The sequence below is a fragment of the Eucyclogobius newberryi genome, unplaced genomic scaffold, assembly GCF_026437365.1.
Source record: "Eucyclogobius newberryi isolate DKJ021-1_F unplaced genomic scaffold, fEucNew1.0.hap1 SCAF_17, whole genome shotgun sequence".
NCBI lineage: Eukaryota > Metazoa > Chordata > Actinopteri > Gobiiformes > Gobiidae > Eucyclogobius > Eucyclogobius newberryi.
In genome coordinates this window covers 25,986,815-26,014,300 of record NW_027315801.1, presented here as the reverse complement: position 1 = coordinate 26,014,300, position 27,486 = coordinate 25,986,815, and the positions used below count along the sequence as shown (strand labels likewise).

Sequence of the window (27,486 nt, the reverse complement as noted above, 5' to 3'; positions counted from 1 at the left end):
CTTATTCAGTATGTTCTATTTGACTTATACAGGTTGTTTTATCATTGTTACTATTTTTATGTTGCACTGAATCACCAAAGCAAGTTCCACTGTTTGTGAATTCTGTTCTTTGACAATGGCAATAAACCTTTTCTGATTTTATTAATGATGATAATAATAATGAACAGTACACAGACTCCAAAAGTCCTTAATAAGGGACTCCCACATTGTAGCTTTAAAACTCATTGTAGCTTTAAAACTCAACTAAAACTGTGGCTAAAATCAATGTATCATTTGTAGTTATCAGATTTGCATTTATTGAACAAGTTCATTCATGTTCATTATTCTTATTAAATACATTAATAAACAAATGTGTTTTGTATTTATTAAAGATTGGCATGACACAAAAATGACACAAAAGGAAAAAGTGAATATAATTGAATACTGCTTAACTCAATTATGTAACAGAATTGATGATTATATTTTATATTTCTTCTCATTTGATTAAAAAAAAGCATATTGGCCAAATTATATTATGTAAATAAATAACTGAAAAGTTCATAACAAAATTAATACCCAAACCAAAAAGTACAGAAAATGATGAGGACGTTATTCCACCTCTAAATGTAATTTACTGTCATTAAACCAGACTTTTTATCTTAACACTTCTTTATAATTCTCTTAAATATCAGAGCTTTACAACATGATACATGTATATTTATAGATGGATATAACAATCCATCATTATACGTTACGTAAACAGACTATTTCAAGCCGAATCGTTCCAAAAGTCCGTGTTGACTGTTCTCAGTCTTTCACGCTGCTGTGACGTGCGCGCTCCCGACGCCAAAGCCTTATGGCGATGACGTCACAAAAGTGGGCGTAAAGGAGACAGTATTCAGGAAGTAATGCGGAACTAAAAAACTTTTTTGGAACCATGCGCCAATGAGCACGCTCCATAGGCTTCAATGGCGACCATCTTGGCTTCCGGGGGCTTGTTCATATGACACTAACGTGCCCAAAATGTACTTTGGTGCTAGGCCATGGAGAGACTTGTACACAAGCAGAGCTGCTTTAAAGTCTATTCTCTGAGCCACAGGAGCCAGTGCAGAGACCTGAGAACAGGACTAATGTGATGGTACTTCCTGGTTCTAGTCAGGACCCGAGCAGCAGCGTTCTGGATGTACTGCAGCTGTTTTACAGCTCGTTTGGAGAGGCCAGTGAGCAGGTCGTTACAGTAGTCTAATCTACTGGAGACAAACGCATGGATAAGTCTCTCCAAATCTGGTTTAGACACTATATTTTTGGCAATGTTTTTTAGATAGTAAAAAGCTGCTGATGTTATTGATTTGATGTGGCTGTTAAAGTTCAAGTCTGAGTCCATTATTACCCCCAATGAATATGATTACGATTATTATTAGGCCACAAATACTTGCAGTTGTTGCAGCTAATTTGATAATAATTTGTTGCCGGACCAGGCCTTCCTGTGCGTGTCTGGGTGGGTTCTCTCCAGTCTGCGGTTTCCCCCAGCAACCCAAAACATGCATCATGGTTAAAATGCTCCTGCTTAAGATCCTGACCAGGACAAACTCAGGAGTTGGATTCCCCGGCGCTGCACTGCAGCAGCGCTCTGCTCCTGACAGGCGACAGTGAAGGATGGGTCAAATACAAGAATAAATACCCCTCACAGAGAATTAATACAGTATACTTGAAACTTTGATTCATATAGGAAATTCAATTATTGCATGCTTGTGTAGACATACAGACACATTTTTAGCCAACCTTTTTATTTCCCTTTTTACTCATTAGATTGTTCAAAAAGACAAAATTGATACTGGGGACAATCTGGGAAAGACAGTCAGTATGGGACAGCTTAGAAAAAAATATACTCATAAATTGGGCTGACATGGATTTCTTGGAGAAACCCTTCAATATCACCATAACCGATATTAGTAATAGCTAATCCAAAGACTCCCAACTTCCCAAGGATAAATCTGGAGATGCACCAGCAAGCTTAAGGGCCTCAGACATACATAACAAATAATAAGCAAATAAGTGCATGCTCGCACTAGGCAGAGTATAGTATAGTAGTATAGTAGTACCACTGCAGAGTACATAGTCATTTTCATTTCTGCAAGTATCCCGTCCCTAACCTCCCCGCGCCCTTCTCAGTGTCCTGTGTCCCATGATGGATGAGTAGTATGTGCCACCTCTTGCCACATAACACATCCCCCTCACCAATGTCAAGTCCATTGACTTCTGATAAACAGACCATTACTGAATGCACTCCAGCGATTACCATGGCAATGAGGTCTGACACTAAGTCAAAGGTCAGCAGACTTTAGTGCTGCTGTAAGCTGTGTCTGACACCACTGTATGTCACTGTACTGCCTGTGTTAGTATTTCATTATTGTTCATGCAAATACTGAGTAACTGGAACATGAATGTTCTTGTATATGAAGTTAAATCTTCAAAAATAAAAAATAAAAGATTTTTTTTTGTTGTTGATTAAGATTGTTCTAATTGTGTTTTACTTATTAAATTACTCTCAACATACGAAGTCCATTCATTGTGGCGATGGTAGAAATACTTGCTGTATACTTTTATTTCTATTAGATTATTTAATGGTAACAGTACTTCTATTTGAGTAAAGATTACAAGAAGGCATCAAAAGAAAGGGATTGCTGGGACACATTCCACATACATCCCCAAAAGATTCACACCATTGTCATGAGATTGAGATGTAGGCAGGTGTGATATATGGGCCGCTGTTAAAGTGTCAAGATTGAAATATTTTGACGCAATTTACGGCTAGAATCTCTTTTCAATGTATCTGATCACTTGAAAATAAGCTCAGCATTATTTCTGCCATCACAAATAACAAAGTTGAAAAAATAATCCTATTTTTTGCCATCTTTCCACCAAAATGTTTCCATTCATTAAAATACGCAATTTTATAAAAAACTGTTTCAATTATTCAAATTTAACATCCCCACAGTGTCTCACCTTGAACATGCTAAATGAACCAGTTTTGTTTTAAATTCAGCAGGACAACTTTCCAGTCCTTTAGTTTCAGACCATTATGCACCAGAAGTAGGTCAAGCATTTAGAGATGACGTATTGACCCCTTTGACCTTTCACCCACCTCCACCGACATGTCTGCCACGTCTCCCACATCCCCACAGCTGAATCCTGCCGACAGGCGTGCTGAAGGCGCCACCTTCACGTCTCTGGGCTGGTCCCCCCTCAATCTATACGTCTCTATGGATTGAGCCAGGTCTAATGGGGGCACTGTAGCGTGAAGTGAACGGCCTACATACCACTACCTCAAACTCGGATCACTCAAACACACAGCCAGGAGGGGTGCAAAGTTTAACCCTTGACGGCCTGCAAAAAGTCAGAGACGCGTTATGTATTGGCGTCCCACTTCTGCGTCAAGCACGAATAAATGAGGTCAACCAAGAAGAACTATAAGCCATGAACAATGTTGTGCAGTGCTTTTATTAACGACTGAACTATCCCTCGCACATAAACGGTTGCTTTGAGAAGAATTGGGATATTGCTACATTTTTATTGCTATCTTTTGCCTCAAAGCCATAATCAACATGTATATGGGTGTTGGACCGATAGCTATATCAAATAAACTGACCAAATTACGCAGAATATCAAGTAAATTATTATTTTATTTTGAAGGGACAATGTATATTAATGAACATGCATGATGTATGCTGGATTGTAACCATGGGCTGATTTCCACCAGTTGTCCCACATTCACTCTCACAAACTCATTCATACACCAGCTCCATAATGGAGGCAAGGTGGGTGAAGTGTCTTGCCCAAAGGCACAACGACCGCCGCCTCTACAAACCAGGCCCATCCATGCTCAGCTTCAGGCACTGGCAAGTTCAAACATATGGCCATAATAATAACTACTCAACAAAAAAAGAGCTGATTAAAAATAAAACAAAGCAGTGTAATCTTTCAAATAAGGGTTTACAGTACAGTGGTATTACTGCACTTTTGTGTTTATTTGATAGTCTGATCATGTTCTTATTCAACCTCAGCCTTTACATTGGCAGGCACGTTCAGCACATTTCAGAGGGTTTGCCAATATCATCAGGATATAGTCACATGAACCATTTTTGTTTTTACCAATTCCTTTGCCCATCCTTGTAGGTACACTATGTTTAATAGATTTAAAACGTCTTAAAACAGACAAATTGGTCACCTCTTAAAAACTATTAAGCATAAAAATTTTGACCTTAACAGGGAACTAAGGTGAGATATAATGTGTAAAGAGAATAAAAGAACAAATTGTAAAGAACAAATTCACAAAGTTGTGGCCCTATATAATGGAATTATGCCTCGCTTAGCCTGAAATGAAACTTGATTTCAAACACTGAATATGTTCCCGTCATCATCTCTTTTTCGAAGTTGGCCATGACTGTGTTGACCATGAATTCTCTACAACGTAAAGACCCACACACTTCGCCTGACATGCACAGGGACTCGCTCATTCAATCTTTTGCATACTCAACACATCTTTTCATGCGTGTTTCCCCAATAGAGACAGACACTCTCCCTGCTGCCTCACGGGTCAGTTTGTCCTGTTACACAGCCCTGTAGTCAGCATGTTTTTTGGTCCTCTTCTCTCCTGTCCCAACCCAAAGCTGACCCACAAACACACTGACCTCTCCAGGCTACCATGGAAAGTTCCACCAACAAAAACAATCAACTGAAAATACTACTGTTGTCATTTTGGCGAGAAGATTATTTTTTGTGGCTGGGAAGAAAATGGGAGAAAGAGCAGCACTGGCAAAAGGACTGGTAAACAGGAAAGTGGTGATGCACAGGTGAGCTCATGTGTGGCTCCTCAGACATAAAGTTACCTACAGCACTGGCCAGACAGAAATAAGCACCTAAACCACGCAAGCTCAAAGAAAGGTTTCAGCTTTTAATTGCACTGTTGACGCGAGTTAAAACTGCAACCTTAACTAACTAGAGGTTACCTAAGTTTGTGGAGGACACTTTTGCACATTCTGTAAACAAATGCCAAGTATTAAACATTCTTCAAAGATTGACTATGTTTTTGATTAGGTTATTATTTTAATTGTAATCTCTAATAGCTGCAGACCCAAAGGAGATAGCAGTACTTTTGTAACCGTGAGTAACAATCAGGACCATACTTTTATTGGTAAAAAGAAATTGCTGCAATGGTTCAATATCAGTAGAATCAGCATTAATGATACGCTTATTATGACAAATGAGTACTACTCCCACTTCTGCCTCCGTTCCCGGCCACTCTCGTCATGTCTCAGTCCAAATTATAACGTGTTTATTTCCCTTTACTCCGAGCTTCTGTGTGGAGGTCTGGAGCAGCAACCCGTGATTCAGAGACTGCTCCAGAACTGATCGTTAAAATGTGAAGCCCTAATTAGACTCCGTGTCACTGCAATCTCAATTAAACCCAGCAAATGCTCATTACATACACTTGGATAGTTCTACACCAGAGAAAGACTTAAGGTTATTTGCATAATCAAGCGGTGGAGAAAGGTGACCAGAAACTTTAACAAGGCATTACTTGAGGACACTTTGAAGCTACATTTACATGCTATAGGTGAAGTGCAGTTTCAAGTTTTCAAGCCAAAGGCAAGTGGTAGTAATAATGCTGCAAAACACAAATATTGCAAATAAATGCCAGTATATCAAAGCATTCGCAAAAAGAAATAAATATCAACCTAATATATGTTACCCATCTGCCCTAAAGACTGATTTAGATCTTAAAAAGCAAAAGACAATTTATGTTATAACAAATATGCTCCAGTAAGAAATCTGTTCAGGCATGAAATATGACCTATATTAGGATGAAACCTGTCCAACTTGACATTTCTTTTAAAGCTTTTAGTAATTAAGCCTTTGTCTTGCGTAGTTAATGGTGCGGAATGTAGCCTACTTCAACAATCAATGTAAATGTCATTATTAATTGATGGTCTACCCGTTGGTTTGTATTGATTGTTACAGGACACCACACACCATCTTCTGCAACATCTTGAGGAATTAAAGGAGCTTGAAGCCCCCTCTAGTGGCGTTTAGAGAAACCTCCAGTCTTCTTGACATACTTGTCTTTTTTATATATATATATTTGAGTTAATAAGGCAATGTAAAAGGGAGATGTTTTACCCCATATATCCATCCATCCATTTTCTACCGCTTGTTCCCTTTCGGGGTCGCGGGTGACTGGAGCCTATCCCAGTGACTTCGGGCCTTAGGCGGGGTACATCCTGGACAGTGGCCAACTTGTCGCAGGGCCAACACAGAGACATAGACATTACAGACAGTTCACTCTCACATTCAATCACTAGGGCCAATTTATATATGTAAAAGATAATTGTCTACATTACCTTCTGCTGTGAATGTTTTTGCTGTGCATCTGAAACTTAACTGCAGTTGCACATTTTATTTTTACTGATGTCTTTACATGTGCTTCAGACACATTGTACAGTATATTAGAAGCCACACAATACAACACATGTCTTGATACAGCATCAACTTTAATGGTTATAAAAATCAGTAATTTCAAGTATTGCCATTTGTGGAAAACTGAACATTATATAAAGACATACATGAAAGTGAATGTGAGGGATATGCTTTTGGCACAGTAGCTGATAGTAAAGTACATCTCTATACCATCTTATACGTTATGCTTTCCCGCTTCAGCATAAGAAAGCAAAATGTGTTTAGCACCTTTACTAAGTTTTCTTGCAGAACAGTGAAGCCATGGGGATGTGTGATTCAGTGACTCCTTTTCTGTGGGCACAAATATTTAAATATCAGAATTATTTTTGTCAGTACAATTAATTCTGACTATGAAATATCTTACCTCCACAGTAGTACAGTATGGCAACGCCAACAACCAAACTAAAACAGCTCAAGAAGAACATGGGCCCTGAAAAGCACCGAGAGATGCAATGTTCTGACTTGTTGTGGCAGTCATCAAATCAAACATGGACTATGGTATTAGTGTGTATTTATTTATTTGTTTGTTTAACTGTCACATGTATTATTAATAGTGAATCTGTTTGAACTTTTATAAACACTTGGTATTAAATCATTTTTCACAGTTGTTCTGACACAATTGCCCAGTACATGACCCTGACCTAGTTCCCCACTGACACACCTTTGACCCAGTGGATGGACCTGGACTGTTCAAAAGGAATGCTGCACAGAGGAAGCTGTTATGGGACGTCCTGCGCACGTGAGTGACCCACAAAGCCACAGCCCTGAATGTAATGGGATGTAGATGAATGGGACAGAACAGAGGCAGGGGCCGTTCTCTGATGCCACGGGTTAAAAGCTTCAGGACAACTGGCTTTTCAGATCACAGTGCAATCCATGAAACCAATATTTGGATTTGGATTGAGGAATAGAACACCCATTTTACTGTGTGTGTGTGTGTGTGTGTGTGTGTGTGTGTGTGTGTGTCAAAATGAAATTGTGGTGTCCAGTGCCCTGTTAGAAAAGTTACCAATGACTTTTTAAACCCACCTTTATCATTCAGCACACTGGGTCCCGGGGTGACCATCTCCCCATTGATCCTTTTTGTCTCTTCCATATCTGAAGGACAAAAGTGAAACTTTGTACATAGTTTTTAGATCTAATTTTTGATTTGCATTTGCAATTGCATTGAAACTGTCAGGTTGACTTCAAAGCTGGATAACATATTACAGGGGATCCTGAATTCAATGAATATGCCAGACCTGTAGAAAGTCGTACAATATGCAGATCCCAGTCTTAGCACTTTATATAGAAGGACATAAAGCTAATGTGCTCATCATACATATTGCAGTAAATGGTAATGTTCAATAAAGTGTGGAAATTAAATATTTTTCATCTTTTACTTCATTTAGATGTGATTTAAATGCATAAATAGTAGATTTAGTCAATACATGATGCGACACATTTTCATAGGTCTCTGTATTGGCATTTCTCATGAACAGGAAGTATTAGTAGTAAGTATATTAACAAATACACAGTGGTTGTGTAATTCAGAAACAGTTCAGACAATTCAGACAGGAGAGTTGTACTTTTCCACTCAATTTTACCTCTGTATCGGCCTCTAGAGGGCAGTCTACAGTACAAGTCCTCTGCATGGAGCTGAAGTCCTCTGTAAAATTCTAGACACGCCTCTTCACCTTTACAGTGGAGGTTCCTCAACAGCTCAGCAAATCGGAGCTTGGTCAGAACTCTCACATTCCTGAACTGAAATGAGAGACAAGGAATAACTGTCGGCCAAGGGAAGGTCTTATCCCACAATGGTAAAGGAGGATCTGCTTCAGACTCGCTCCAGACTTGAATATGTTCTAGTTCACTGTTGTAATCTTTAGTACAAAATGGCCAACCTTTGCTTACTGTGTCCAATCCAAACAAGCATTTATAAGTAATTATTTCATACTTGAATACTACACATCTCACCTTATGAGCCTCCTTGTCAGACAGTATTTGGGGGTAGGTTCTATTGAGCTGCAGCACCAGTTCATCGAGCAACTCGGTGTCCATCCTCTGGTGTGAACACAGAAAGTGGGCGTCTGTCAAGAGCTGCCTCGTGTAGCCATCAGGATCTAGTCCAGAAATATGAAATAGTGTGATTTATACCTCTAAATATATGGTACAGGAAGATGGCCCCTGTATAATAATAGCAGGCTTTTCCATTAATAATCCCTGTATTGACTTATTGTTCAATGAATGAGATTGAAAAAATATGATTTTAAGTCAATATTTATTGTGGGTTATGTTTTTCTGATCTACAGTAATATTTGAACACTGGAGGGTGAAAAAAAAAAATTGCAGAAAAAAAAAAGTGTTTATTTTTATTATTGCAGTTCATGTTTTTTTTTTTTTAATGATACTGTACATTTAAAATTGTTTCTGGGGTTTAACCTGCTTTAGGATTGTTCCTATATTCTATAGACTATATTTTCTTCAGCAATATATTGCACTTTACTTTTACGTGTTATTTTAACGGGTCTATTTTCCCCATAGTCTAAAAACAATACATTGATTGGGATACAACAAATTATTTTTTTGCTTGTTGTTGTGAAAAATAAAATAAAAATAGGGATGATAAATTACGGTTTTCCACCAACATATTACAATAAATATCCATATGATTAGGATTGCCTATACCAGTGTCAGCAGAATGGGGGAAACACAGAATAGTAGATAACCTAGCTGCGTTATACAATTACTTGGGTAAATCCTTGTGATCAACTATTATTTAGCTCTTAGCTTAACTCATTAATACCTCCACCTAAAATGTTCATGTTTTATTCTGTGCCACTGCCCTCCCTCTCCAAACACCAGTGACACAACAACTGTGGCGGAGGAAGATGCTACGCGACACACACAAACAAACTGTTCAACTTGTTGCAATAAAGCTGCACTTTTCCGCGAGTAGCACCCAAAGGATGCAGCCCAACACCTCACAATGACTTACCCTTCATGCACAGGCCTGCCATACTGGGACAGCGGCGGGGAGTTGGGTCCTTCAGCCTTCAACAGTCCGCACTGTGCGTCTCTGGATCCTGCTCCACCTTAGCACCTCGCACCTGGAACCACGTGACCTCTGGATCCATGATTACGGTTTAAATCGGTCGTAGACAGGAGATTACCGACAGGAACAGCTCGTGTCACTCATAGGGCACGGCGAGCATTTATTTATTTATTTATTTACAATTCATAATTCTATACAATGCCATTTAAATACAACGTTTAAATATGAGGTTTGAAATGCATTTATCTCCAGCTCTAGCTATAACCAAGATTAATTTTCGTTGCATTTGACAGCACCGACATGAACAAGAAAGATTGAACAAGAAAGTAGGAAATATACACTAAATATACAAATGTTTAGTCAACTCAGTCGACACAACGTAAAGTGTAAGTCTGCGTCTTCACCGGCAGAGGGCAGCGTGCTTCCACCTTTCACCAAGGCACGTAGTTTTGCTTCTTAAAGAGTTTTTATTCACAGCATTTGTACAATTCCCCCATTCGTTTCTCAATGTCAATAAAGCCTTGCAGAGTCAGTAAATAACCCTTTGAACGTGCTTGATGTCTTCAGACGGATATTACTCGTATAGAAAGTTCTTTAGCAGAGTTTTTATTCCTGGGCTGATTGAGAGGTCCTGGCAAATTGCCCTGTTGTCTTGCTCCACACTGCCACACCGGATCAGACCTTGTGGCATCAACTTGTGCCAGGTCTGAAGTCTGTCTTGAAGATGTGATAGGCTGGAGGCAAGAGTTAGGATTTTGAGGTAAAAGTGATTGGTCATATTCATATCCAGGAAGGGCCGGGAATCTGGAAGCAACGTCATATGAATAAGGACCAATTGGATCGCAGCTGTACTGCTGTTGACACCTGCAAAGAGCAAATTAAAGTTTTGATTTTAGAAATTGGACTCTCGAAAAATAAATATACAGCTCTGGGAAAAAATAACAGGCAGCTGACAGATACAGACAAACAATCCCCTCTTACTCATTCACAATGGGTGTTTGGTTTGCACATTTCACTACTGACATTTCTGCCACGGTTAAGTCTACCACGTTTGCAATAGTTTCCTTTATTTCCAGAGCTACGTGATCAGTTTACCTGCATGTGTGGTCGTCACGCTGCTGTCCTGGATCACGATGGTTCCACTGGGTCAACTCTTTTTCCATGAGATTGTTGTTATTGTTGTTTCTGCTCTTGTTGCTGTATTTGGGACTGTTCATCTCCCATTGAGGGTTTTGCTCCTCCCACAGCGGCGGCATTTCTCTGGAATCTCTGAGAGTAAGAAAGTAAATTTGACATTAAAGTTTGACATTAAAAAAATTGCTAAATAAATTGTGTTTATAGCCCATGTTTTTATTATGCTCACTGTGCATTCTCAGATGTAATGTCATGCAAATACATGTATTATGAGTGTAAAAGAAGCGTTCCTCAATGAAAATCTTTCTAATCAATCCAAATCCAAATTTAAATAAATGCATGTGTATAAAATGTTGTGAGAGTCTGGAAATTTGTGACAGCATGAAATAGTCTAAACAACAATTTGTATCATTAAAACATATAGTTATTTGTTGAATTGTACATTTAATACACTGCTTATGGAATTGCAGCAGTAATAGTGATGCTATTGTAAATTTGTGAGCCCCAGTGAGTTGTAGTAGAAGTGATATTGTAGTGATAACAGTTTCACTCAACCAACCTCTCCATCTCTTTCCTTTTGTTTTTTTCAATGCAGTCGACAAAACAGCAGGTGAGGAACGCCATGGACATGAAGAAGATGATGCCTGAACTCACAATGGAAACCAGTATGGCCAGATGCAGCCCATGGGTCTCGTTGTAGGAGAGAGCTGCAGGAATAAAAGAGAGAAATCCTCATAAGTGATCGGCGTAATCCCTTATTCGTCCAGGAGTGTGTCCAAGAGTCATTCACAACAAGGTCAACTATTTCAGCTCTGATCAGTTCAAAGTTCTGTTGTGTCCTTGAGCAAGACACATGTGGTGTGAGGATGGCATATTCGTTGTGGTTGGAGGGTTCTAAGTGTAAAGTGGATAATGTATTGAAATTGTACAATGACTCTTTAATACAATGATACTATATTACTAGATCATTTGCAATAGCTGAAGCCATTGCTAGAGTGTCTGCGTCTCTCCCTCCTTCTCTCCCTCCCTCTCTCTCCCTCTCTCTCTCTCTCTCTCTCTCTCTCTCTCTCTCTCTCTCTCTCTCTCACTCATCTGGCTCCGTCACAAAAGTCTAAAGAGTAAAGTCTAAAGAATAAAGCCTAAAGAATTATGCAGACACTCATAATGCCCCATTTATTTCACTGGGGAAAAAGTGCTAATACTTTTGAAAATTCTGCAAAAAGTACAAGTTTTTCAAATGTCAATAATAGCACCCGTAATACTGTGAAAGCGATCGTAATGAGGTATAACTTGTTGAAATCGGTTGAAGCGTTAAGGAGTTGAAACAGTCTAAATGGAAAATCATGGCGAATACTCAATAATACAAGAACATATAGTGTCTGCGTGACGTCATCACGCAGACACTCAATTATGACCAGTAGTCTACATAATGTAACAATTAAAAATTATTGCAATAAAATCCTAAAAAACAAAAGCTAATGACTATTTTAGAAGGGAAATTTCTATTAAATCTGTACTCCAAGAACATACACCTAAATGTGCTTTTTATGTGGCTGTTTAAATCCCTGTAACGTTTTGCCTTCATAAAGTTTGATTTCATAATGCTGATCACACTGCAACATTGATGTAAGAAAATCTAAGAAAATTAAGGATTTCATTTTAGTTTTGTTCCGTGTCAATAATCATGAATAATTGTTGTATCAAATTCAATAGCGTGACATCCATTCTCCCTACAATTTGAAAGCTAAATCTCCTTTTTATCCCCTCTGATCTGCATTCCCACCCATGAAAATTTGGCATCACGAATCATTATATTCCCCTCATCTAGAGCATGTTTGACTGTAAATATATTTGATCCTAATGACTGCACTATAAAAGGTATACTTACGCTTGCAGAATGTCTCTCCCACCCAGTGAGTGCTGTTAGCGTCCAAAACACACTTCATACTGTCTCCGATCAGCTTGTGTTTGTCCGGGCAGCGCAGGGCGATCACGGTGCCCACGCTGGTGCCGTTACCAGAGATGATCCGCTGGAAACCCAGGGCCGGCTGAGGCATCGGAATGCACTGGGTCTGGACAAAACCTAAACCGTCCAGATCAAAAGTGTTATGTGTGTATTCTTCATGTAAAAAGTGTCATTTATGGGCATGATATAACTTAATCACTGGCAAGATTATAAGGACTATAGCAGTGCAAGCCCCTGGCAAAGAGGTTGGTCAGATTTATGAAGTATATCTCTCGGAAAAAGCAGCGCACAGGGACATGTTGTTGGCCTGACGTTCTTTCGCAATGCATCCAGACAGTATCAAAGAGGAAATGTGATAACTCATTGAAACAACAAAAGCCTGTGTGGTGGAAACAGCTCAGCCCATCTGAAGCCATGCAAAACAAAACATTATCTGTGCTCGCTACAGCATGGAGGTCTCACATCACTGAGTACAACAGGCCGGGTGTAGAGGTTTCGCCAGCCTTACTTTAATTACTCATGTAAAAGTAACAACATCGCATTACATTGCTTAGGAATGGTTAAAATCTGGATTTGTTTTAGCAACTGCAGTAGAAAAAAAGCCTGGTTGCAGTTCATATCATAACAACGTAATTTCTTAAAGGGGACATATTATACAAAATCTACTTTAACCTTGTTACAATGGTGTTTCCTCATTGTGTACTAAGAGACCTGCAGTTTTCAACACGTAGTCAATGAACAAGTTGTTTTTATTAAGCTGTTTTAGATCAATCGTGCGGTTTAAAATGAACAAAATGCGGATTGATTTTCTTGTTATGTTATAGTTCAATACTAAGAACCTGAAAAAAGCCTTATACGTCTCCTTTAGGAGTGGTTTGATCATTTATAATCTCATTAACTTCTGAACACTGGTTGGAGAAGATGGCTGTATAGGATGACACAACGGCCTATAAAGTGAAATAAAGGACACACAAACACACAAAAACATCACCCACTATTCATAAATGTAAATATTTTCAATAATGTCTCCTCCTAAGGTGAACCACCAGCCTCAACACCCCTTCCTCTCTCAACAAAAGCATGTTCTCAAGTGTCTCTCGACCACCTGCAGCTCCAACCTTGACCTCAGCATTCTCCCTCATCTCAGTCTGAGCTCTGATTCCCCTCTTACTTTTCAATCTCCTGCAGCTCTTACAACTGGACTCATCACGATTCTGTCCAAGAGCAGAGGGAGACTTTAATACGTATTAACATGGGGTCGCCACAGAGCGCTTTTATCCAACGTGCGCGCGCGTGAGCCTGCGTGAGGAGCCCAGCTGTGGAGTCCCTGATTAAACCACACAGACCGCCTGTTGTCCAGGATTCACCTCTAACATGCTCCAAAACATGCTCCGACTATTTAGCAAACGTCAGATAATAAGATTGTTATAATTAGAACAGCCAAATGCACTTGACATAATAACATGTAAGACGCAGGGTGTAATAAACAGTGTCTTACCTGAGTTACTGCCATGATAGCTCGCGTTTTTGCCTTCCATCTCTCTCCTGGACACGTTAGAGGCTGATGCAGTGACCGTTGGTTGCTATGATGCGAGACACGGATCCCTGTGTGCGTAAAGCGATGCTCCTCTGCGCTTGGGACGAGGTAAACGGTCCCAAATTCCCTCCAAGTGTCATCCAACTTGACGTGCCCCCAAAAAACAATGCTCTATGTGCGCGTTTTTCTGTTGTCCCAGGTCAATGAATGCGCTAAACAACTGAAGAAGATGGTCCTAAATCAATCTGTCGAGCCTAAATGTGACTGCGTTCCACCGCGAGCTAAAGCGCGCACAGCCCAGGCGGTTAAGCGCTTTATGTGTCGCAGGAAGTCGCAGCTGTCGGCTTAGAGGAGGAAGCGTTTTAGAGCTCACCACTGTCTACTTTCACTTGCTCTCACTTCAAAAACAGGCAGTTGGCAGTTGCGTAATGAAAGGTGACGGTCAAACACATGCCCCAAATGTTGTAAAAATAGGATGATTCATTTAAAATAAAAAGGGTAGCCAGGTGATATGGTGTTTAGTTTTTTTCTTTTTGTGTGTGCTTTCTAACTTCTTCCCATAACACTAGGCTATAATGTATGCCCATACTTCAAACTGAATGTGTATTTTAGCAGATGTATGTGTGTGGCTGGGTTGGAGTTATATAGAAAATATTAAATAATAACAGGGGAGTAGACAAGGGGGGGACAAATAGGTATTTGTCCTGGGCACAGGGATATAGGGGCCCAAAACGGAATCCTTTTTCTATTGATTTATAGTAGAGCGGGTGATACTTTTTTATCCGGGCCCTCACATTTCTGTTGGGCCTGAGTAATAGTTTTAATATGTTAATAAGAGTTTATGTGTTTCATATCGCCTCCAGCTGTCACATAATTAAACTTATAACTTTATAACTCTCATGGACAGATCTATGGTCAATACTATCACAAGAAGACCATCTATGAAATCCAGTAGTTTAACATTAAAGATGGAATTTGTGTGTTCAACAGACTGTAGCTTTCTGTTCTCACTTCTGCTTCTGTGTCATGGTTCAAAGGAGAAAAAAGTGGGTCTATGTTACAATAGGTCTTTACTTAAAACAATAGAAACATTAAAACAAAACTATCCACACGTTAGATTTGAATGAGGTAGGAATGTGATCCCATACTTTAAGCTGAGGTTCAGTAAAAGCCCTGACATTTGCTACAGCCGTGTTGAGTCAAGGGAAGTTTTACACTCGTTTGACCTGCTGCTATAGAGACAGAGTGCACTTGTATTTCACCCCAGAACACGACAGACCTAAAACCATTCTGTTCAGAGCCTCATGAGTCTGGTGTGTAATAACAAAACTAAAGCTCTCTGGCTTCCTGGTTTGCAGTGATCAAAATATGTCCATGGCTTGTTAATGGTGACAGGAATCAACACTGGTTTACTTCCGAGCAAACGTATGACTAATTGTAATTCATATAAAATAATTAAAAGTGTTAGGTTATAATACTATTTACATACTCTAGACAGGCTAAATATAATAAATACATGATCATAAGTATGTATCTGAATGAAACAAAACACACCAGGTATTTTCTTATAATATAAAAAAGTATGTTTCGCATTATGAGTGATCTTAATATGGTTACAGAACTTTTTTCTTTGATGCCAGTTTCTGAAGTGTTCATGGGCAGGAAGCACCCAACTCAGTTCTGTGTAGATGATGAAGAAGTGTCTGAGTTATCGCACTGCGGGCTGTAGGGGAAACGACTGTGTGTAAGCCATGTTCCCACGTGTGAGTTGTGCTGTGGTAGAGCCGGCACATGCCGCTGGATTAGAGTTTGGTGCGATACGCATGCAATTCTTACATCCATGCTGTTAGCCAAAAGTACAAAACAACTCACAGAGCCTTGTGCTACCTGCAATGCGGTGATCTTAGTTTAAATTAACAAAGGGGCACAATAAGTCCACTATCAGAGATAGGAAGTTTAAGCTTCTCTCGAAGTACCTCATTCGGGTCATCAAGCTTCAGACCTTAATTTTCAGGACTAAATTGGATTGTTCTTAATTTAGCAGTTTTAAGCTTTAAAGGTCCCATAACATGCAAAATCGACTTTTCAGAGCTTTTAACCTTCTTAAATTGCTATTTGTGCTTCATATATGTACCCAGAGTGTTTTTTTGATTGATTCCCGCAGTGTTTAGCTATATTACAGACTATCTCCTTTCCTCGAATCTCCAAACTGACGGGCGGTGGGACAAGACCGCGTCATAAGGGCAAGCACGCGTCATCATCCCCCCTCCCCCCCTCCCGTCCCGCCTGCCGCCTCCCGCCCCCTTCCCCCCGGCTCCGCGCTGCTCGTGTCTCCCATTCAAGCCCCAGAGTTTTTCTGCTTCGATTTACGACGAAACACGGCTCAAAGAGGCCCAAAACATCATTAATTATATCACACTCTTTACTATTATCACAATGGTGAAGGTTCATGTGGCAGTTGATGCAGCAACCGGGAAAATAAACGGAGAGAAGTTCTATCCGATACCGAAAAACCAGGAAATAAGAGCGCGATGGACATAAGACTTTTTTATATATATATATATATATATATATATATATATATATATATATATATATATATCTGTTATATATATATATATATATATATATATCTGTTATATATATATATATATATATATAGAAATATCTGTTCTGCGCACGCTGTAGAATCAACACGTTCAGTCTCAAAGTAGACTCTTTTTCACTCACTCCGAGCTTACAGCACACAGCTGTGGGGCCTACGTCACGGGTGGGCGGGGCACACACGCTCTGAGACTACGTCACGGGTGGGCGGGGCACACACGCTCTGAGACTACGTCACGGGTTGGGCGGGGCACACACGCGCTCTCTCTGAGACTACGTCACGGGTTGGGCGGGGGAGCCAGATCACTCTTCGCAAGGGTGGGGGCGAATATCAAACCAAGCCGTTTGCATTTCCGGGTTGGTGAGGGGGTCCAAGGTCTGGGTGATATTTCTTAACTATTATGTTAAGGGTGTTGCACACCCCTTATTATTATCAATTATACACTTAGGATAGACTACGAAAAGTGAAAAAAAGCATGTTATGGCACCTTTAATGTGACCTCACTAACCCCTACCAACACTTACTGGATGGGTACTTTCTGGATGTTAACCTTAAATGAGTGTGTGCATATAGATGGAATAAGCCTTACAAGGAGATGGAGTCTTCAATGATTGTCAGCTCAAGAGATATGAGTTTCACACTGTATTTATTTCTACCACAGCTTCTTTATTTTGGGTTGCCCTTTAAGAGTTTCTTTACAACTCGTCCTGAGTTCTAGAGCGAATTGATCCATTTCAGGTCAATGTACCTCTATCCGAGTGACCCTGAAGGTTAACCTCACCCGAGTGGCTTGGCTGGTAGATCCCTGCTTGATCAGCTTTGTAGAGCCAAGTATCAATCACTAGTGATCACTAACCCTACAGTTCTAACTCTGTGTGTCAAATTATTTGGTGCAGCCTCTCTCCATCGACAGCCTCATGCGATTTTGTAGCTGACAATGGCGTGGTTACCACATCCTCCTCTCTTAAACTGAGCATAGCTGGTATTCCCCTGTCACACTACTTTGTAAAATAAGCACTCTTATACCCAGCAGTATTAAGTCATATTTGTATCAAACAGTTTTCAGTTGCTTTTTATATTTTTTATGGGTCAACTCTTCGGTCTTGAAATATAGACAAGGCAGAAAGTGTCTCTAAATACATGTCATACCTACTCTATTATACTCTGTGCTCTCCCATTTAAGAACATCCTGTCACAACTAGACCCATGTACAACACTATTACACTCTGCAGTTTCATACTTGCCGTTTCACAGGCGAGTACAGGCCCTGTGTTCACAGAATGATTTCATCAATAGGTTCAGAGAGAGATTTCTTCTGAAGAGCATTTAAAGCCATATTTACAACTTCCATTACATCTATTATAGCACTCTGTCATCCATATTATATAGCTTATGTTCTGCAATTGGAAAAGTTAAAACTAATTAAAAAGAATACTCTGATCTGTTTCTTCAGCGTCTATCAGCGTTTAGAGCTTGTTAGAAGATCTCTGCTCATGTTTTCTCTTACATCTGTTCTCTGTTGATGCTAATGGCTGCCTGTCTTTGTGTGTTATTTCATTCAGTGACCTTGACAGGGGGGCAGAGCTGAAGACCCCATTGATACAAGCAGCATAACACTAATGCTGTGTTTTTGATGTTTTGCTGTTTTCTTCATTGTGAGACCTGGGTGCCATAGAAAAGGTTCTCAAAGTCAGACATTTTAACTGAGGGTGAAAGGCACTGGGCACAACAGCCTTATGAGTCCACAGTAGTTTTTGAATAGCTGTTGTGGGTTACACTTATTTCTGTGTGGGCCCAGTCTCAATACTGTTCCGCTCTGTTGGAGGAGAGAGTCAGCAGTTCTTTTAGTCCCTGCACAAAAACTCACAAGCACTCGAGCTCCCAATTCATCATTCTGACACCATGCGCTAAATAAATGTTCATACCTCTTGAATGTGATGCTTTCAGAGTGACTCTCAGCATCCAGAGAATTAAACTACACCCAACATATTTAAACTGGCATGCCCCAACTGTGTGCCTTGGAGCTCCCCAATTAACTTTGTGACATAAAAGACCTGTAACTGATTTGGGTCAGGGATAGTCTAGTGCAGTTGTTTCCACACAATCCTTCTCAATCTTTATCTCATATATATTGAACCACAACCAAGACTCTAATGTCTGATGGACCACTGAGCGCTGAGCTGTTGGTTTCAGGTAGATAACTGCTGGCTAATGCTAGTGTACATATTATTGTGTTGCTACAAATATATTCTCCGACGATTATGGGTCCCAGCTTTAGTCAGTGGATGATTATGGGTCAATAATCTCCATGGGCCTTCAGTGAAGCCTGCATTGACAGATGGAGGAGACATGAAAGCTCTTGGCCAATGTGTTGTATACTTCCAGTTCAGCACCTTGTGTGAAACATAAAACTCACACATTTTCTAGAATTGTGTCAAAAAGTACTCAGATGCAGAGCACTGACAGTGACACGTGTCATGGTCATGCTCCTTTCCAAAGAGAATTCAGTTTTAATTTATGGAAGAAGATAATTTAAATTTCCCCCAATGTTCACAGAAAAAAAAACCACACAAACAGGTTTACTACCTGTACATTGTAGATAATGCACAACAGGCAAAAGGGTGGACAGATTTGATCCTTGTTCTGTCCACGTGGACTATATTGCCATCTTGTGGATGATAAGGGCACAGCATTTGTACACACACGTACAGGCGCACGCACGCACACACGCACGCACGCACGCACGCACACACACACACACACACACACACACAGAGAGAGAGACAGAGAGAGAGACAGAGAGAGAAAGAGAGAAAGTTCTCTTTACTTTATTGATGCTATTTAGTTAATCACAATACTTTTCACAAACTGAATACTTGTGTAATGTCATCTATATTACATATTTTACACTACCATCAAGCTTGTAAAGGATTGTATGCTTGTTTGTAATGCACTGTTACTGTGTGTATTGCTTAATATGCTCACCTTGGCCTTGTTATTATTACACTTCCCTGACCATCTTTTAGTTTCACTGTAGGGATTTATAGTAAATAATATTCAGTAAGTACAATATGGTCAAAATGTTCAACATTGAATGAAGGACCATAAAAATGAGTTATTAAGAGGCATGTGAGAACAGTTGGCAAAACATCTTTCATTTTTTACAGACATGACAAACCCAGCGCGTCGGCATGGGGATGAAACGTGCAAATATAGGCACATTATAGGTCAAATATGATGGACTTTGGCCTGGCAAATGCATTGTGGCACAGTCATGGCACAGCCCAAAGTAAGATGCTATTGTTTTCTTTCAATTCCAATCCCTGTGTAGTAACATGAGTTCGCCACAAGGAAGCGCAGCTGCACTCTGGTCTATTTGGGCCCCATTAAGACCTGTTTCCTCTCCTTCCGTTTAAAGTTTACATATAAGTGAACGGTTCAATACAATTGAAAATCTTTTTAAACGGTTAGGACATTCCGTTTGGAAATCCCGCGATTCTTCATTCACACATAAAACAAACTTCTCATGTGCCCACAGCCTCCGTTAATCTCATCAAAAGGACAGATTGTGAAGAGTAAAAGAAGAGTATTAAGGAGATCATCCACAGCAGGATACCATGGCTGTCGATTCCACGAAAAGAAGTAAGAGAGGGCCATGCAGCACCGCTCCTACTCCAGTGAGCGTGTGTTCAAAAGTCAAAGAAAGGGGGCGTTTCTCCTCGCTCCACGGTGCCATCTACAGCCTGTGCTGCCTGCAACAGATAGATAGATAGATATAGAGATAAAGCTTTATGACAAGGTTAGGGACACAGCTGCCGCCAGCAGAACAAAACTCAAACATATATGATTATACAGTATGATATGATATCACCAAAATAGTTAAGTCGTTAATAAGCTTAAGAATAAGAGGCATTTTATAACATTAAAGGCAATCTTACTGTCAACATGTAGTATAGTTATTCCAAAATAAAATAAAACCTTCTCTTCATCCTTTTGTGCTTGGCGCAGTAGTTTCCGTCCTGTTTGCGCAAGACGTCACGCGGCGTTGGGCGCAATTAACTGCATATCATTTCTCTTCTGTCTGACAAGTTTCTGATTTCCTGCCTCTGTTCCGGCCATTAAGCGTGCAAGCCAAACACAGCGGAAGGATGTAGAAAGCATGGAAGTGCTTCTTGTTATTTTGAGCAGGCTTTAAAGTTCCATTAGACCTGCTTGTTACACATGATTGTGCCCTGTGACTCCTTCAGGTCTGCCATCGGCTATTTCTTTAATAGTTGATCCTACCTTGTGCCTCTGTGGATTAGCCCATAACTAGGCTTTGCAAACATCATTAGGCCCTAAACATTATGGTTAGAGTGTGATTAGCCATCGCCCATTATGCTGCCTAATCACAACGTAGACGAAGAAGAATGGAAATAAAAAGGTTATTTCACCTCCTGAGTGTGCAATGCTGCACATTGTACTCATTGACTTTATGTAGGCCATAATGTACACCACATAATCAACCAACTCTGCATTAATGTCATGTTTTTAATGTATAAATGACCTGCAAACATTGATTAATAAAGCTTGTTGGTATGTGCATGGCTCCGATACGACTGCATAATTCTGAAGGACTGTCTTTGGTCAGGCCGTCATCTCTGTCAGAGCCTCCCAACATTGTGACACTGGACTCAGGCACATTTACTGTTTGACGTTGATTAATGTGCAATGCCCTTTTCAAATAAATAAATTAAGGGAAAAAATACATAAATGGGATGAATGATTATATAAACTGCACAAATGGGTTAAATATTTGGCCAATCAATCGATTTTCCGCCCGGGCACCTTTTTTTTAAAAAACTTAGCTCGGACCTTGAAATTATAAGAGTAATCAATTATAAACGTTATTTCACATACTTTTTTGGCACCTAGACAATAACTTTGGACTAGTCTTTAGCTGCATTAAACAGACAAAAGGAATAGAGAAATTGAACTTATTTATTTCAGTTTTCATTATCAAAAATATTCATTTCACATACAGCAACAATATAAACAAACTTAAAACTATAATGTAGTGCAATTGTATACAAGTAATTCCAACAATAATACGTAGTCTAGAACCAAACTACCATGGTCGCCATACATTGAGCTGGTCGTTCAAAGCCTCACGGTGAAGTTTGGAACTCTGAATGTTTGTGTTTTTTCGTGTAGTTGGAGCAGTGATCGCTCCAGAACAACTGTGTCCGTCTCTCCTGGTGAGACCGCGCACTGAAGCAGGGCTGTGGGCTTCACGTGTGCCTGTGTTTGACTCCTCAGATCCCGGTGTCGGTGATGGGACCAGGCTCCTCGTGAGCTGCGCGTGTATGCCGCTGTCCATGGTGCTGCAGCCTTCCTCCGGCCTCCGCGCGCTCAGGAGACGAGAGCTGAGCTGAGAGAGTTGCCAGCGGTCAGAGCTGCTCACGTGGTCCGCGGTCAGCAGATAGTGGTTCACGTTTGACACGCAACTGCGGAAGCCGGTGCGGTACTCAGACTCAGGTGCAGCATGGGAAACTGGAATGAAATAAAGTAATTTAATGCGCATTCAATTTGTGGGTACAAATCTGCGATGGAAAAAAAAAATCTCCATCAACAACAACAAAAACGACAACTTACATTTCAGCCTCCTCTGTAGATGCTTCAGATGTCTCACTGTTAGTTCCAAAATATCAGCTTTTTCCATTTTTCGCTTACGAATCTGAAATATTTAGAAACAAAAACATCCTGTTAACGTTAAATAACACGAAAATAAAGTTTTGTTAAGCAATGTACTAATGCTTACAGTGCTGCTGTAGTGGCTCTCCAGTAGAGACTTTAACTGGTCCAGAGACTGGTTGATACGTGCACGTCGTTTCTTTTCCATCAATGGTTTGGATACCTATGGGGAAGCAAAAAGCACCATTATTATCTGGTCAAAAGCTATGTTTAGTTCATGGAAAGTAAAAATATAGTCCTCAAACCTTATTTCTAGAAGACATGGCTCTGGGCCTGTCGCAGTCAGTTGTGGCCACCATTCTGTTACAGTCCTTAGGTTAGGGTCCTCAGACACACAGAATGAGGCAGATGACCGCGACTGGATTTATAGTGCACCTCCTATTTAACATGTGAATGGGCCACGCTTTGCCCGACCCCCACTGCCCCCTTACCCAAATTGAAATGACTGGACACGTCACAGGAGAGAAAAATAAAAACGTAAATAAATATATATTGTACAGACCCTGGACATGTCTCCATTCAGCTATTGGCTGGTATGGGGAGGATTCATCTAGAGTGATAAAAATACATTTATTGATAAATGTGATAGATTAAGATCTTTTGACAGAAAAAAAAGATAATCTAATTCATGGAAGCAGAGGATGACTTGCTGATGCTTAAAAAAATACATCTTGTATCAAGTATTTCTGGATGATTCCCCAAATAGATGTTAAAACCGTTTGCAAGACATACGACCAATCTTGAAAATGTTTGTGACAGAATAATACCATTTATGAACCAAATCTGCCGCGGAAACTAGGCATGTTCAATATGTTTGTCTTTAATTTGTCGATAGATCAGTATTCTTCATAATATTTAACCAAGTCAAATATAACACATGAATTATTGATACTGATAATAATATTTATTCTGTGTAAACTTCTGATCAAGCCCCATGTATGTGTGTGGTATGTTTGGGGTGAGTTGAGGCTGGTGTGGGCTGGTGCTTTTATGGGTGAGTTTCACGCTATCAGGTCGAAGGCAGCACCGTGGAAATTCTCTCTCTTGTACCACAACATCCAGATTTTCTGGTGCTGGAGTAAAATGGCACTGACCACCTGAAGAAAGTGTCCAACAATCTGAGGCCAAACTTGACTCTGATCTTTTATTCACCACCATTTTTTTCCCCAATTATGTTAGAAAGAAAGACACAAGAGTTTTTTCAAAAATGTTTGCAATTGGTCTTTTGTTCAGCTGAGGTTTTGTTTTGGAGGGGTGCAAAGAGGCACCGAGGAGAATTGTGGGCCGCCCCTCTGTCCTGCACCTTCGCCTCCTGATTCTCCACAGTCCTCCCTGAAAAGAGCTGTGGCTGGGAAAGTCCTGAACAATGTGTGTCTGGGGGCTGGTGCGGCCTCTGCGCATCTTCTGACCACTCACATGTTCAGCAAGACATTTGGATGCTCTGGTGAAAAGTTCATTATTGTTTGAAACTTTATGTGAACTGGTTATAATGCATAGTTTCATAAAGCACACATTACAAGTTAAATAAATAATAAGAAATAGAGTTAATAATAACATTTCAGATATGCAAACATAAACATTTGTATTTGACTCAACTTTCCACTTTGCAAGGTTTAATTTCACTTCTGATTTATAATGTGAAGTTAAGGTTTCGTTTTCTATTAGGACAAATTAATTAAATAATACACAAAGCATATTATTCAAAGGTCATGCCACAAAAATGTGAAAAATGTAATCACATCCAAAAAAATGGTGCATGAAACACACATGTTCAAATAATATAGTATCAATTTAAACTTGACTTACTCAAATAGGGAAAATTAACCAAAACTTGTACCCAAGTAAGAATACCGTTACATTATAGCCTATATTGTTCATCAATGTGCAAGCTAATTTGCCTCAGCAAGAAATGAAGTAAGATGGTATTAAAACGTTACTCAAAGAGGCTAATTGTAACTTCACACCTCACGGCTGAGACACACCTTTCACTGTTGACTGTTAAAACACGTGAAAGCGGTGGAATTCAGCTGTAAATTCCCCCACAGAGTGTATTTCCTAAAGATTAAGAGCCCAATTCAAAGGAGCGTTCAAACAGGTCCAGAGCCTCGTAAAGACGGCGCGGGGTGAAAAGGAGCCACTTTATACTTGGAGGTCATTGATCTTTTCTTTTTTTGAGCTTTGTGACTGCGGAAGTGTGGCCCTCTATGTACACTAACATAGACCGAATATCTTTGGAGATCTTTACACAGTAACACATTATTTACTAGAGCTCATTTATTTGCATAACTTAATTAGATTTAGAATTATTTTTTCAAACTGAGTCCAGATGACTACAACTGAAGCTTTTTCTACTATGGAACACGCCTGGACGAATGAGGGATTACACCGACATAACTTAATTAGAGCTTACACTCTCATTTGTATTATTATGACATTTGTTTTCATATTTTATGTTTACCAATTTGTCTTGACGCAACACATTTAATTTCACATTTTTTACATACATAAGCCTGTTATTTCTTAATTATGTTTAATTTATCATTTTAAACCACGGCCTTAGTCTACAGTTTTATCTGACAGACACCACAGCCTTTTGCTGAGTGAAAACTCTCTGATATGTCCAAAGTCATCATTAACGCGTCCCTGTCGTTACTTAATGCGTAAAATGTACCGACAAATCATTCATCACAATTCGATGCCTCATTCAGGAGCGTTTAATCGGTTTGAAAAGTGCCCAAGGCGCTGATATGTTGGCGCGCTGCTGCGGCCGCTTTGTCCGCCTTTTCACGCGTTTCACGCTTGCCTCCAGCACTGGACCGTGGAGCTGCGATTTTAACCCGAGTCAGAGCGTCATGTCACCAAACAGAGAAGATGTTGCGCTGATTAGTCAGTATAATTTGAATTAGGTTCTTTTGGTGTAGAAAGACACTGAATTTAAATTACTGCATGGTTTTATGAGGAAACGACCTCGTCAGGATGAGGAGGCCTACAGCGCTTCCTCCACTTTTACTTTTTCTTCAAAGTTAAATGAATATGAATGGCGCTCTGAGAGCCATGTCTCCCAGTGGGACAGTACCGTTCAATGACAAGTTAAGGGTATGTTTATAAAAAGAGCCGCGCTCTTGCGTCACTTTCACCAGAAAACCTCGGGTCATTCATTAACCCGCTGCATCTTTGTGATGCATTTGTGTGCGCACAAAGCCACAGTAATAATTAGATGATTGCAGTACTTGTTAACATCAATTAGTGTAGCAATTATACAATTACGGCAATAAACGATTTCACCTGAACAAGCAAATGGGGTCATTTGCAAACCAATGCTCAGGGCCATTTCAAGCAAAAAGAAAAGGCAATAGAGTCTGCAAGTTTCACTGTCACGTGCTAAAACAAGCTGTAAACAGATAACGCACTGTCTGCATTCAAGTCATTTATGTATAGATTCTTGAAGTGGCTGATACACACACGTTATAACTGTTTTTACTGGAATATTACGTTATGAACTTCACCAACTGTGGACAAACTGTATTCTGTAATTGGTCAAGATATATTGCCTTATTGCCCAAACGCAGACAGTGACAGCCTATTGCTTTATTTACAATTACAATTATTCATCAATTGGCAATTTTGAGTCGTGCATCATTTTTTAACCAATTATTGCGATATAAGACATATGCCTAATGAGCTTCAGTGCTGTCAGGTCCCAAACGGATGCCTTCATTGTAACTATAATGAGTTTTGCTTTTGTGTCGAGTAAATATCGTGAGCTCTTTTCTGCTGTTAAAACATGCGCCGGGGCCTGGATGCTGGTTTCTTGAGCGAAGCAAATCGATGCAACGCTTCTTTTCACACGTCTCTGGCAGAAAGTGGTGTGACCAAAAACCGTATTGTGCGCAACAAGGCCGCAGTAAAAGAGACAGGTACAGGAGCAGGTGCGCTGGGAAAATGAAATTACACATATTGAACATTGGACTCTCCTGAAACGCCACGCGACGGACCTTTTGCCCAAACATCAAATAGCAATCGTGTCATGAATTTCTATAGACTGTGCAGGGCTTGTTAAAAGACTTCTAACTTTGGTTTGCGCACACAATGGGCTGTGTTTGATTGTGTGCACCAGGGTTAGCGGCTCAAAGGAGAAGAGGCGCACATTAACATCGCCTAGGCTTTTCTCAAGGGCCAAATGAACTGGCTGGAAAGTAACTTTATAACTCGCTGAAGGATGAAGCCTTTGTCCAGCTCAGAAGTGAAAGACAGAAGCGACTAACAAAAGAGCGCGCGCTTTGTTAAAGACTAAAGCGCGCTGCCATTGATGCGCCTTGAATTGCAAAACATCTGCCATTTACTCTGAAGTGGATTTAAATGAGAATCAGTCGCGGGTCTCATTGGCACTGTGCGTAAACATTTCACAACTAAGCTGCTAATTCTGGACATTAAAGAGTAGATTAATAAAGCAGTAGAGCCAATACGGTAGTTCACATTTAGATTTGAAAACGTAACCCTCTGATACATTTGACTACGGTATATATTTGTTTCTATTGACATGTCACGTTGCATTGACTTTGCCAATGGACCTAACACCAATCCATCTGGACTTGATAGATTTACGAGTGCTTTTAAGTGTAGCTACAATGCAACTGGTGCACTGTATATTCAAGAATACTCATCGCAGAGAAACCTAAAGATTAAAATAGTTTATTGTCCTGGCTAAAAGGAGGCGTCTGTTGTAAATCAACATTTAAGCTACTTAAATACGACTGGATATAGTGAGTTGGAGTCTCTTTTTTCGTTAATCATCAAACTTTGTGTTTTGTTTCTCAGAGGTAATATTCATCATGCGTGAGCTGAGTAAACGTTCCCATCCTGGATTAAAGCCTTTCTCAGACTCTGGCCATCTAAGGGCACTTGGAGGTCCATATGGCCGCCAAACACACCTAAAGAGCGTTTTGTGTTTGCCACCCCAGCGACTTAAAGAAGGACCAGTC

At 40.0% G+C, this 27,486-nt stretch overlaps 3 protein-coding genes across 4 annotated transcripts; all 3 read right to left on the bottom strand.

Moving 5' to 3' along the window:
* Window positions 1-6,599: 6,599 nt before the first annotated feature.
* On the bottom strand, window positions 6,600-9,574 carry LOC140363215 (caspase recruitment domain-containing protein 19-like). Of its 2 annotated transcripts, none has more exons than XM_072449642.1 (6): window positions 9,473-9,574; window positions 8,452-8,597; window positions 8,082-8,238; window positions 7,525-7,593; window positions 6,860-6,925; window positions 6,600-6,786 (listed from the first exon to the last, which is right to left on the bottom strand). In XM_072449642.1, exons 1-6 carry the CDS (start codon window positions 9,492-9,494, stop codon window positions 6,671-6,673), a joined length of 576 nt encoding a protein of 191 aa, XP_072305743.1. In that variant the 5' UTR covers window positions 9,495-9,574; the 3' UTR covers window positions 6,600-6,670. The 2 variants fall into 2 exon arrangements, with proteins under 2 accessions (XP_072305743.1, XP_072305744.1); XM_072449643.1 differs by having other exon boundaries at window positions 9,497-9,574.
* A 329-nt stretch (window positions 9,575-9,903) lies between these two features.
* On the bottom strand, window positions 9,904-14,293 carry susd3 (sushi domain containing 3). The gene is made up of 5 exons (XM_072449641.1): window positions 14,128-14,293; window positions 12,552-12,746; window positions 11,223-11,370; window positions 10,625-10,798; window positions 9,904-10,393 (listed from the first exon to the last, which is right to left on the bottom strand). Exons 1-5 carry the CDS (start codon window positions 14,165-14,167, stop codon window positions 10,093-10,095), a joined length of 858 nt encoding a protein of 285 aa, XP_072305742.1. The 5' UTR covers window positions 14,168-14,293; the 3' UTR covers window positions 9,904-10,092.
* Window positions 14,294-21,849: 7,556 nt separating this feature from the next.
* Window positions 21,850-22,861, bottom strand: her3 (hairy-related 3). Its single transcript, XM_072448561.1, has 4 exons — window positions 22,750-22,861; window positions 22,572-22,667; window positions 22,406-22,487; window positions 21,850-22,303 (listed from the first exon to the last, which is right to left on the bottom strand). The coding sequence occupies exons 1-4, from the start codon at window positions 22,801-22,803 to the stop codon at window positions 21,879-21,881; spliced, it is 657 nt and encodes a 218-aa protein (XP_072304662.1). The 5' UTR covers window positions 22,804-22,861; the 3' UTR covers window positions 21,850-21,878.
* Window positions 22,862-27,486: the final 4,625 nt, after the last annotated feature.